The following is a 13,001-nucleotide window of genomic DNA, read 5'->3' as shown; positions in this document are numbered from 1 at the left end:
GGACACTTTTTGATTTTTCTCATGAGTGTTGCCATCAATGCCAAAGGGGGAGATTGTTGGCAAATGCACACTCCAATGAGAAATTGTAGGTGATTGAAGGTATTGTCATTGATGGAAACCTTGCAATCATATGATATCGGCAAGCACGACACCGACAGACTCAACACCGACACACAGATCACCAGCACCAAAAAGATTGATCACTGGCACCCTGGCCGACAGGAATTTTGTTTAAATGTATTTTGCATTTAATTGTAAAATCTTTTGTAAGCTGACTTGGCGGATTGTAACATGACTCATATATGTATGAGATCATTGTAGATCATTTTGTATGGAAAAAAAGATGAAAGGTTTAATGCAGACCTAATATGCGAATTGTAAGGCAGATATTGGATAAGGGTTTATGTATGTAGCAGAGCTTAAACCGGTACTAAATCTAGCCTAGTAGATGCTGATTTGAAGTAGTACAAGATATTGGATTTGTATAATCCATTTTGTAAGTCAGTTAGTGGTTCTCAAATCTTTTCCCAAATCACTGAGAGGAGGAGGGGGTGAATTAGTGGTTCTCAAATCTTTTCCCTTTAGCAATCCTATGTGAGCATACCGGTTGATAGGTCTAAATCAATGTAGACTTACCAGTTAGTGGGGAGACTAACACAAAAGCAATCACACAAGGGACATCTCATAACACTAGCATATACGAGGAAAACCCAAGATGGGAAAAACCGCGGTGAGTAGTGCTGCTGGAATCTACTGCTCCAATCCAACCTCATAATGAAAACACTGTTACAAAGTTTAGGGCACCAACCCAAGGAGCACCAACCCCTGACTTTAGGGCACCAACCCAAGGAGCTACAACCCTTGACTTTAGGGCACCAACCCCTGCACCGAGGTACAACTCAGTGAACACAAAGATATCTTTAATTACAAAAGTATTTGTCTTGTTACAAGTGAATCTTGCAACCTTGTCATATATCTTACTCTGTCGATGAGATACTTTCTCTTCTACACCTACTCACTTTGACTCTTGCTGCTCTTCACCTGCTACTTATCTGCTGGTAAGCCTTACTGGTTCATCTCTCTTTTGTTCTGCTCTCACTGAATCTCCTCCTTACTGCTCTGCCCTTTATCAGTACTAACACTTTGCTGGTTCTCTGTCTACCTTCTCTACAACCTCCTTCACTTCTGCTTGACCGGTATGAACACTACCGGTTCTTCTCTCTAGCCAGTTGAATACTTCAACCAGGTTCTCGCTCTCTCTCACTCACTTCTCTCAGATGCTCGTTGAGCACTTGGCTGATTTTTCTCTTACTTGCAGAAGTATCCCACTTTGCAGTAGCACAATAATCTTTTATCCAACAGCCCCAAACAATCTCTTTGGCCTTCATACTTATAGTCCAAACTTCTCGCCAAAAACCAATTCAAAATCTGGACGGTTAGGGTTTCCCTACCATCCTCAAGGCAAACCAAATCCAATCGGATCTTGCTCGATTTGATCTTCCTGACATCCAACTGTACAAGTCCGCTATCAACGCGCCTTCCAGAAAATGCCTTCCATCTTCAGTAACCTGCAAACAATCTATCGACATACATCTTGATCAATGACAATATAATGGCAAGAATAAAGCTATAGAGTGCATAAGAGTTATCAAGAGAAGTGGAAGCATCATAAGAGAGATAAATATCATAAAAAATAGAAGTGCTTATCATCAAAGTTTAGTATGTTACAATTATAATTGACTTGGACATATTGCCAAGTTATGTAGAGAAAGAAATGGGAAGAATGTGAAGAAGTTGAGGAAATACAACTTCAGAGATCCCAAGAACACCTGCATGCAAATACCTGTCACAAGAGAAGAATGGAGGCACATAAAGCAAAAAAACATAAATGCTCTGAAGAAGAAGATTATCATTCAGAAAGGGAATCAATTTAATGAACAAGTACAATACAATCATTATAAAAGGATAATAGAAACCCTAAAGAGATAATACGTATTTAATAATTAGAATAATTATTAAATACCTACAATATTTATTAAATGCCTAAGTTTAGCTTAAGCCTAGAGTTTAATAGACTAATAATTAAATAAATAATTATTAGCTAATACAAGATAACTCTAACAGAATGGTATGGTAAAGAAGATTGATATCAATGTAGAAAAGGAGAAGACATGCAAAAGATGTGGGTGAAGGAATCAGAAGAAATGGTGGAGGAAAAATGTGAGGGTGATTCCACACCCTCTAGTGTTGTTGATTCTTCTTCCAGTAATTAGACAATATGCACTGTCTAAGGGGGAGAACAAAATGAAAATCTTATGACCCCTCTTGTGGATTGTTTCTGAAGACGTTTTCAACATGGCAAAGATTCTTGTGTTTACCTCTTCATTTTTGAGGTTCCATAAGTCTATAGAGAATTGTTCATACATGTATATAGAGAAGTTATTTGGGCTCCTAGATGTTGTTGGGTTGGAGCTAGTTTGGAAGTTAATGCAAGTATGATGAAGGAAGAAATCACTAAAGATAATAGTCCCAGGAAGACAAAAGTTTTGATGATTGAAAGGTATAAGTTGTTGTGCGTCCTTGTCAGGGGGAGTGTTGTAGTTCTTGTGATATTTTTTAATTAACTATCTGATGTGTTGTTGAGTAGAGCTATTCAAGATTATTATTCATTGTCCTTGATGTCAAAGGGGAGAATATTTAGCATACTACCCTTTGTCCTCAATGTCAAAGGATATATATATATATGGTTCAATTGGATTTACTATTGGTGGTACACATGTATTGCCATCAATGACAAAGGGGGAGAATGTTGGAAACCCGAGTTGTGGTGCTATGTTGTTATTGATGTCAACTTGTCTTAAGTTGTCATAGATGTTGAAATAAGGATGATATAGTGAAAGTTTCAATATGCAAGAAAGAGTATTTATGGGTTCCATAATGATTATGAAGTAAGGATGATGTAAGAGGAAATTCTAATATGCAGGAAAGACTATTCATGTGTTCTAGTACTATTGAATTATTCAATGTAGATGTCGATGTATTTTCGGAAGGATTCTACTGTAGAAGTCTTAATATGCAGGAAACAATATTTAATATCTCATCGAAAAAATGCCTTACATATTCCTCTAGCATGTGAAGATTTTATGCTAGGATTATACATCTGATTTATATGCTCTATGTACATTGCACTATCTATTTTGTAGGTCCTTTATTGTTGAATTGGCAGAGTTGGTTGTGGTTGCTTTTGATAGTAAGACTATTTGTCAGAATAAGTTCGAAGTATGTCTGGTGGTTTCCAGACATGTGTTTAGGTGTTGCAGTTTGAAGAATTTATTCATGCGATCTATGCAGTGTTCCAATTCAGTTTTTAGGTGGCAACTTGATCAACAAGTGAAGTAATGATGTTTCGAGTTTCGGGTGTTAGCTATTTTGGTCTCTAGCTAATTATGACATTGTATTTTACTCAAATCATATTGTTTTGGTCTGGGTTTGATTTGAAGGATGTGTATGGATAATATTTTGGGTTTCACTGTGGCATGTGTATATTTGTATTGTGTTTCATGCACTGGAGAATGTTTTTAGGTTGATTGGTTGGTGTACTTCATTTTTCATCTACACGTTTCATTTGATGTTGACCTTGGAGGATGTTCTAGCATGTGTGGTTCATTGGAATCATTTGAAAATGTTGTATTGTAATGTTTTTGGGTCCTCTCTATCTCCAAGTAGATATGGTATTGGAGATGTGCGAAAGACTATTGTGAAGAGCTTTGATGATGGTATTCTCAACATGGTAGAGTTCAAAGATTGTGTTTTGGAAGTAGAATAGTTTTCCATGATAGTTTATCACTTGACATGCAATGGTTCAAAATGAATTTTATGATCAAGAGATCTTGATCATTCCAAGTTAGCTATTTATTTCTTTGCGGGAAGACAGGGAGTCTCTTGGCAGCTTTCTGTATCTTTCTCTGAAACAATGAGTTTCAAACTTGTGCAAGTCATTTGTATCTTGCGCTAAGGTTGTGCGCCTTATTTTTTCAAGTCCTCTCAAGATTAGGGTGTTCTGGAGCCGACATTCTAACAAATTATATTTATATTGTGAGTTTGATTCTCACCATGGTTTTTCTCTGATTGGTTTTTTCACGTAAATTTAGTGTTCACATGTGCTTGTTGTGCTTCATACTTTTATAATTTGTTATTGTTGACATTATATACTTGTAATTTAAAGTTTGAAGATTAGTGTTTAAGTATTTGAATGTTCAGACTGAATCACCCCTCTCAACCTATGGTGTGTTCAACACTGTGCTCACTTAAGATTTCAGTAGTATAACGATGATCTCATGCAAAATAGGTGAGAGAGTTGAGAGAGAAAGAGAAGATAAAAATGGCTAAGGTTTTGATAGAAATGATTTGGGATGAAAATGATTAATGGTTGAGATTTATTGATGAAGATCTATGGTTGATGATGAAGGATAGGAATACAAGCTATGAAAAACTTCCTTTTAGGGCACTTGAAGGGACAAGCCCATGTGCTTGTGTTAGAAGGTCATGTGCTTGATGTGATGGGAGGAGTTGACTTCACTTAATGAAATATTAAGTGTGCACACATGCTTAGTGGAGGTCATTAGGTGGAGATTAGGATTAGGATTAGAAGGCAAGTGGACAAGTTAGGAGAATGCACGTGGGTGAGGGAAAATATGATCTTTGAATTAATTTTAAATTAAAATTGGAGAAAAGTGAAGATAGGGATTTAATTAACTAAACCTGGAATTTTATTTAATTAAATAGATGGAGGGCTGAGAGGTAGTGTGAGGTAGTCAAGGGAGGGAGATCCAATGAAGGTCGTCCCCCCCTTGCAGCCTATAACACAAAACATCATGCAAGATACCGACAACCAGTAACAGATTACAAGATATAACTGGTAAGCAACCCTAACCGGTAGAAGCAACACAAGATATAGCCGATAAACAGATAAATCCATCATTACAACCATTTAATGAATTACATAAGGCTTCAGCGGCTACACATGCTGGACCGCAGCCCAGGATTACAAAACAATCCATACAACACAAATCTAAGATCTGCAGATCTTCTGCTCGACGAATAAGCCTTCGGTAACAGTTTGCACTGATTCGGACCTCAGTCCATCCGGACTTCAGTCCCCCCAGACCAGAATCTCGGTCTCCAAAAACTACATCTTCGCTCAATCTCTTCTTCCTCCGATCTCTGTCCTCCAAAATGAATCTCTAAACTTTCCCTTTATACCATCCGCAAGCGATAACAACTCGATCAAGTCGGCCAAAAACCAACCGGTTCATGATGCAACATGTAAACGATAACATGTTGGCCCAAATCACCAAGAACATCTTCAAATGGATAAAACTTCACGCGGTCCTCTAGAAACATCGGGCATGACCCAGAACAACATCACTCAACGATCCACAAGTTACAGAAACCACCCGCAACCCGATTCATCTTCGCTCCATACACTGCAAAACCAGCTGGTAAGAACACACCAATACCGGACCAATACTAGGATCAATGTCTCAACAAGATCAAATCCAAATACCGGTTTGAACTACTCTGGTGCTCCTGCATCATAGTGTTAAATAGGTAAATTAATTAAATTAATTATATTAGGAAATGGATTAGAAAATAGAGAAATAAAGATGATTTGTTGAATAATAATTAATTATTTAATTAATAGAAATAGATATAATAGATGAACAATGGAGATAAATTGATCAAACACAAGTGATCAATTTTAGGTGTCTATAGTACACACGCACACACATATTATTTGGTTTGGCTCGAGGAACTTGAACATTGCAGTTTTTTTCATTGGTTGGTTGTTATTGTGTGGAAAGGGTATCTGGGTGGTATATGAAAAATTGCTCGTTCCATGATTATTTTGTATAATTGAAAAGAACACAACAAAAAAATCTTCAATGATGTAGAGAATGAGGTCAATGTTGTTATTAAGAGGATAGAAAGAGGTTTAGTGGAGATATTGAATATGAAGATAACAATCAAGGGAGGGGCTTAGTTTACCAATTGGTATGGGGACATGAGCAAGAAATGGCTGAAGTCGAAAGTCCTCGTCAAGTTTAGTGTTGGAGGTAATAAATTTATATATGCTCTTACTAAGTAATTGGCCCTTCCGAGTGGTAGGCTAAAATTGAATTTTGATGAAATCGCAAAAGACAATCTAGGGTTGGCAGGCTATGGATGCATTGTGAGAGATGATAGAGGTGATTTGATTTGGGGCATTTTGGGTTCTTTGGTGCTTTCCACTAACAATTAAGAAGAAATGAAAGGGTGAAATCAGGCTTTCCACTAACAATTAAGAAGAAATGAAAGTGTGAAATCAGGGACAGGTAGAATGTTAGATGAAGGGCATCAGACGTGTAGACATTGAAGGTGATTCAATGATTTGCGTGAACACAATTAGAAAGCGGTCAACACTGCATTGGAGATTTTGCAGAGGGATGCATAGGGCATTGGTGATTCTAGAAGGAATGGATTTTTCTATCCAGAATGTTTATCATGAGGTAAACGAGGCAAAAGAATAGATTTGCTAATTTCAGGGAGTATTGTGTGGAGTGGCCGAGATAATTGATAACCGACCTAAAAGATGGGATGGACTACATGTGATCCTCTCAAAAGAGAATGGGCAGTGTTGGCAGTCCTAGCAATGTTTGTGTTTGGGAAGGCTGACGTTTCTTTGGGAGACATATTAGCAGACTGTGGGGAGTCGTTGAGGTGGACATGTTTGAAGCCATTCATTTGAGATCATGGAAATGGACTAAACATATTGATGAAGGGGTGACAATGTATGGTAACTACGCTCGTGATTTTCCTTGGACTACTTCAAATCTTGGATTATATATGGTAGAGGGAGTGTCTTCTCATGGGATGTGGTGTCAAGTGAGATGGCCTCTCTAGGTATGACGGATTTGCATCGATGTTGAGGTCAGTCTATAGATGGATGGGACTGATGTGAGCGATGGTGGTGGTCTGAGTTGTTCTCAGGCTGTCCTTTTGATTTGATTGGATTCTGAAGACAGCTTGAATATAGGTTCGAAGCAAGATTTTTGCAACGAATTACTATGGCACCTCGCTTCAGAGTTTAGTGTAGATGCATAAAAGAGTCGAGAGAAGAGCAGGCTGGGATGCTCTTTTGGCTACTAGAGGAAGTTGCACGAGATGTGGTGATCAAAGTGGTGGGAGTGATGACCCAGTCTAGTGGGCATGTGTATGAAAGGGTCATCTACAACCTTTTGTTTTGTGGGGTCATCCAAATTCTGGGTGAAAGGTTGTAAGGTATTCACTTTGTTTGGAACCTGGCGGCTTAAAAAAAACTTGGATGCTATGATGGCTGCAGTTGAGTTAGTTCCATTGATGCCTCCGTTGTATTTCTTGGCTGCCATTTTTGATGTCAGTGCTGTCTCTCAAGAGGGGAAAGTGAAGAAGGCTTTCATCTTGTTATGGAAGGCATTGAAATAATAATTTGGAAACCTTTCAAAATCATTTGAGTGTTAATGGGGATTTCTGTTCTCCCACTCAAATAGATAGGATCTGTAAATGTGCTGATGGGATCTTTATCCTGCTCAAATATCTATAATTTTTTTTTTTTTTTTTTTGGTTTTAATCAAAGGGAGCATATATGTATGTGTATTATTATACATTTTCTGTAATTTTTGATAGTCTATTTATTTATTTTTCTTTTTTAATAATAGTCTTATCAAAATTTTAGTCATGTTTTATGAAAAAATAATAAATATGATCATATTGTCATTAAGTTAAAATCTTATAGGCCGTTTCTTAATAAATTTGATGAAACATTTCAGATATCTCAAATCAACTTACAACTATATTATGTTGTAAATGTTACAAAACTTTCATGATAGCTTTGTGGCAATACAATAAAAATATAAACAACTTCTATTATTTGGTTTAATATGTGACAAAAACATTTTTAAAATTTTATGTTTGACTTAAACAAACAATTTCACTATCTTATGAGACTAAATAACACGCTATAGTATAGAGATCTTAAATATATTTATTTTAAAATATGGAGAGATATAAGTTTAAGTTATTTTATCATTTATAAATTATTTTATTTTAGAATTTAAAAAAAATAATAAAAAAAATAATACAATACAAATAAATAAGTTAAATGAAAAATAATCTTTCTTATTAATGGTTAGTTTTTAATTGATTTTTAAAGGTCATCATAATAATATATTTATTACTAAATGATGTCATTAACATTATGTTTATAATTAAATATTTATCGCTTAAAATGTAAGTAGATGTTGATTTTTAGTTCATATTTTTTATGTACACAATCATGACGAACAATGCACATCATTAATATTATGTTTATAATTAAACATTTAATATTTAACATATAAACAACTGTCAAATTTAAATTGATTTCTTTATGTACCTAATCATGACAAAACTCCCCTATTAACATAATGTTATTACTTTTTTCTAAATTTTTTAAAGCCCAAATATTAATTTTTAAAGTCTCTTTTCATATTAAACAAAAAACATAAACAATAAGAATGAGATAAATGCAATAAAAAGAGTTGGAAAGAGCAATAATACAAATATCAAAGCAGCCAAACAAACCTACTTTACTAAAACTAAATCTATCAAGAATATAATTTAATGATAGTACAAATTATAGTCTAATCATATTGAGTTTTAGAGGAGCAGAACTTCTTGTAACAAAATGAAAGTAAAGTTTTTAATCAAGTAAAGTTTTTAATAGAAAACAAAAGTGCTAATGTTTTAGTTAACAACTAGTTGACATCAGCGTAGGTGTGAAATTAGAAGGTGGACAATATTCAAAGAAGTGTAGACAGATAGAAGATGTTATTGTACTCTAAAATTGGCAAAGAATGAATGAGATTGCATAATATAATATTTGACTTACAGAGATATTCAGACCAACAAGACTTAAATGTAGGCTCCTTGAGTAGTCTATTTGAAGGAGGAAGGATAACAAAAATTGCAGATTACTTGATCAAGATACACAATAGAAGATTGAGGGTACCAAAGGAAAAGGAGATCAAGTAGACATAATATGTTGGTCTGTTTGTTTTCTACTGTTGTGCTTATCCATGTTGCTGATTATCTGTGGATCTCATAAATCCTTTTTGATCTAGTGAACATTATTAATAATACATTCACTCATTCAGTGTCCATAAAATCAGGTAATGTTTATAATGATATACGTGGAACCAAATATTCTATAAGACCTGAGAATTGTACTCTATGAAAAATTAATTAATCTTACAAACATTATTTAAAACAACATTCACCCATTCAATGATGTCTGTGAGACCATCAAGTCTGTGAGAGCGAACACTCTATAAGACCTGAGAATTGAACTTTATTAAAAAACAAAGATGGAAATGATCAGTGAGGGAATAAAATCTGTAAAAGTTAGTGAATTTGTGGGATCGAAAGTGGCTTTATAATCCTATCTATGGAGTGGTTTGTAATGGACGCATGCACAGTTGTTTCAATCAAGAGACAGGCACGTTACTCTTGTGCTGCTTAAGATTGGACGTTCTTTTTTGTACTATATTATTGGTCTTGCCAGTCGCCATCTCAATAGTATAAAATAAAGCTTAACAGCACATTGTACCAAATATCATAATATCAACGGCTGGTCAAAACTTCCCGAAAGCTTGCTTCTCAACGCTATATGGTTTTAAGCTACCGTTCTATATTTCAAACGACAGCAACCCATGCCTAAATTTATTATAAAGGTTAAGTGTGTTGGTATATTCCTCCTCTGCTGTTGACATAACTTTATGATACTTAACAATAACGTTTATATCAGTCGCCATCTCTACTACCAAGGGCAGCTCCATGACGTTTAACTTATGTAAGGTACTGTTGTGAATAGTAAGTACAAAGACATAAAATTAACAACACAGTTCTCTAAGATAAAAGAGGTAAACTAAAACCACAGAAATGCAATACGTTGTCTGGTTATCATGAACACTGTGCAGAGTCTTTGTTATTTGCTTCCTCCCAGTCTTCCTCGGATTCCAAGAGCAGTAAGCTAAGCCACTGTAGACTTGACTTCTGTTGATATTGTAGCTCCTCTACCCAATCCTCTTTCTGCTTCATTTCTTTATTTGCTTGCTCATCACTAGCTGTAAAACTATTCACATGTTGTATGTTGTTATCTAACAACTGGCCTATCTCAGTACTGGTGCAAACATCAAACTCTGGAGAAGAGAGCTCGTTCATGTATAATAAACTCTGGAAAGTATTGACTCCACTATCTTCAAAGGGCTCAGAATGTGGGCTTTGATAGTTTACTGAACTGGGTCCGTAACATGGAGAATACAGCCCATCAATTTCCATTGATGGAGATTGTGATAGATTCTTCTCCATGGAAATACCGATGCTATCAGAATTGTTCTCCTTGATCTGTACAGTGTGTGAAATTTTACCATCAGAGCAGTTTATGTCTCGAAGATTTGAAATCTTAGAGTTAGTAGCATATTTGCTGCAGCCCTTCGTTATCCTTACTGCTGTTGCTTTAACTGGAGTAGATTTGAGCACATGTTCACCTGCAGGAGAAGCAGGTTTGGGTTTTCTGTGGCACCCGGAAAGAGTTTCCTTCTCTGGCAGTGATGATTGGCTCTTCTTCCTCATATGAGTGTTCCAGAAATTCTTTATTTCGTTGTCTGTTCGACTTGGCAGCCTTCCAGCAATAAGTGACCACCTGATGGATAACGAGAATTTTTAAATATAAGCACAACAATATCTCCTAATTGCAGATGTTAATGTACAAAATCCTATCACTGTAATGAAAACTGAGTCGATGTTTTTTATTTGCATATAAATTTCGAATCATATTTATAATCCATCGTTAAATATGAAAATCATTTGAAGGTAGAATGAGCTGTATGACGAGGATAGGTTTCACAAAACGATTGGTTTCTTAATCTTGAGTCATCCATTGAAAAGAATTTGAAAAAATATTAAGGATGCAATTTTTGATATAAATAGACTGGTTTTTTTGATCAAGATTCATAATAAAAGAATGGGCATTAGAAAGAACTTAAAAAATATATTAAGGATGCAATTCTTGATACAAAATGGTTAGTTTTTCAATCAAGATTCATAATAGAAGAGCTACTCATTAAAAAGAATTTGGAAATGTATTAAGGATGCGATTCTTGAAATAAATTTGCTAGTTTCTCAATCAAGATTCATAGTAGTAGAGCTAACATTAAAAATAATTTGAAAATATCGAATGACTGATTACTCCATCAAGATTCATTAAAAAAACATGAAAATATATTTGGGATGCGATTCTTGATATAGAACATTAATTTCTCCATGAAGATTCATAAAAAAAGAACCAACATGAAATTTTTTTTTGAAAATATATTAAAAATACAATTCTTATTACTTTGAGACTCTTGATTCTTAAACTACTTAATCTTGAAGATATCATTAAACTTTCGATGTCAAGAAAAACTTATATAAACTACTGAATTGCCCACCTATTGCCGAGGAGTCCGTGTAATCTAAGGATGAGATCCTCTTCATCCGGTGAGATGTCTCCCCGCTTAATATCAGGACGGAGATAGTTCAACCAACGCAATCTGCAACTCTTTCCACATCGCTTCAGACCTGCATGAGGCATTCAACAACCATATTAATGAATAGAGCTTTAAGAATAGAATGACATCTGAAATTAAATTGTCATGTAATCGAGGGGTCAGCTCAGAATGAATGGAGAGTTCAGAATTTCACCTGCTTTTTGGGGTATTGATCGCCATCTGCCCTCTCCATGAATTTTGATGCATTCACTTAAAATAAAATCTTCTTGGGCAGTCCAAGCCCCACGATTGAGCTCGGAGTTTTTGGAGGAGCAAGGAGCCCTGCCCATTCTAATCAAGAAAGAGCTCAATGCTTGCTTCTCTTTCTTCAGTGCCTAAGCCTTTTTATATAAAGCAGAGCTAAGGAGACCGATAAAACTCATAAAATTTTACTCGGGGGACGTTGGGCACGTGACAAACGCTGACGATTTGCCCAAGACCCATTCGCCGTGAATTGTAAGGAGTCTCCAATTCGAGATATTAGTACACAGCAATGGTTTTCTTCCGGCCAACTTTTCTATTATGTTTCTGCTAATTCATATTTTACTAACTCCACATTTTCCACAATTGCTATTCTATTGAAGTTAATTAAAAACTGTCTTTCATTATTAAGCAATATTAAGAAAAGGAAACCATAACATATCAAGTAAGAACCAATTTAACTTTTAGAAAGACAACTACATATGTACTAGCTGTCATCTTCAATGCATTATATATAGGACATTCAATAATAGTTTTTTTTTAATGTTTTCAGAGTGAAATTATGAATTGGTGAGGTCAATACAAATGGATTCAATAATAGACTTGAACTTTGATAACAAGAACTACCATGTCACAATTTAGCCATCACATAATATCATTATAAATTTCAATTAATAACAATTATTTATGGGATAGCAAGCTAAGTACACTTAACCTTTGGGGGAAACTCCATGGTTAACCATGCTTGAGTTGGAGTAGTACTAGAATGGGTGACCTCTCGAGAAGGCCCAATGTTTCACATTTGTGAGAATCACCTAGATGCATTGAGTGCTAAGTGTACCATTCATTCTCATGAGAGATGAGTTCTTGTGAACCACTACTCATGAAACTTGGGTCAATGTTTGACTCGATAATTACACAATTGAATTCTTATAGCTCTCAATATCACAACTCTTCTTGCTGTGGAAAAATATCTTCTACTTATCAATTGATGAGCTAAAGAAACTTTATAATGAATGGTTCATAAGACACAACACAACACATGCTGAAGTTTTTGCATATGGGTTAGCACGCTAAGTAGCCTTAACGTTGGGAAAAACTCTATGATTAAGCATGCTTGAGTTGGAGTAGTATTAGGATGAGTAACCTTTAAGA

At 35.3% G+C, this 13,001-nt stretch overlaps 1 protein-coding gene across 1 annotated transcript; it reads right to left on the bottom strand.

Moving 5' to 3' along the window:
- Window positions 1–9,386: 9,386 nt before the first annotated feature.
- Window positions 9,387–12,062, bottom strand: LOC131047990 (transcription factor MYB1). Its single transcript, XM_057981804.2, has 3 exons — window positions 11,800–12,062; window positions 11,547–11,676; window positions 9,387–10,759 (listed from the first exon to the last, which is right to left on the bottom strand). The coding sequence occupies exons 1-3, from the start codon at window positions 11,933–11,935 to the stop codon at window positions 10,018–10,020; spliced, it is 1,008 nt and encodes a 335-aa protein (XP_057837787.2). The 5' UTR covers window positions 11,936–12,062; the 3' UTR covers window positions 9,387–10,017.
- Window positions 12,063–13,001: the final 939 nt, after the last annotated feature.

This window comes from Cryptomeria japonica, chromosome 10 (genome assembly GCF_030272615.1).
Source record: "Cryptomeria japonica chromosome 10, Sugi_1.0, whole genome shotgun sequence".
In the NCBI taxonomy this organism is placed as follows: Eukaryota; Viridiplantae; Streptophyta; class Pinopsida; order Cupressales; family Cupressaceae; genus Cryptomeria; species Cryptomeria japonica.
The sequence above is the reverse complement of the archived record's forward strand: the minus strand, read 5'-3'. Positions and strand labels throughout refer to the sequence as shown.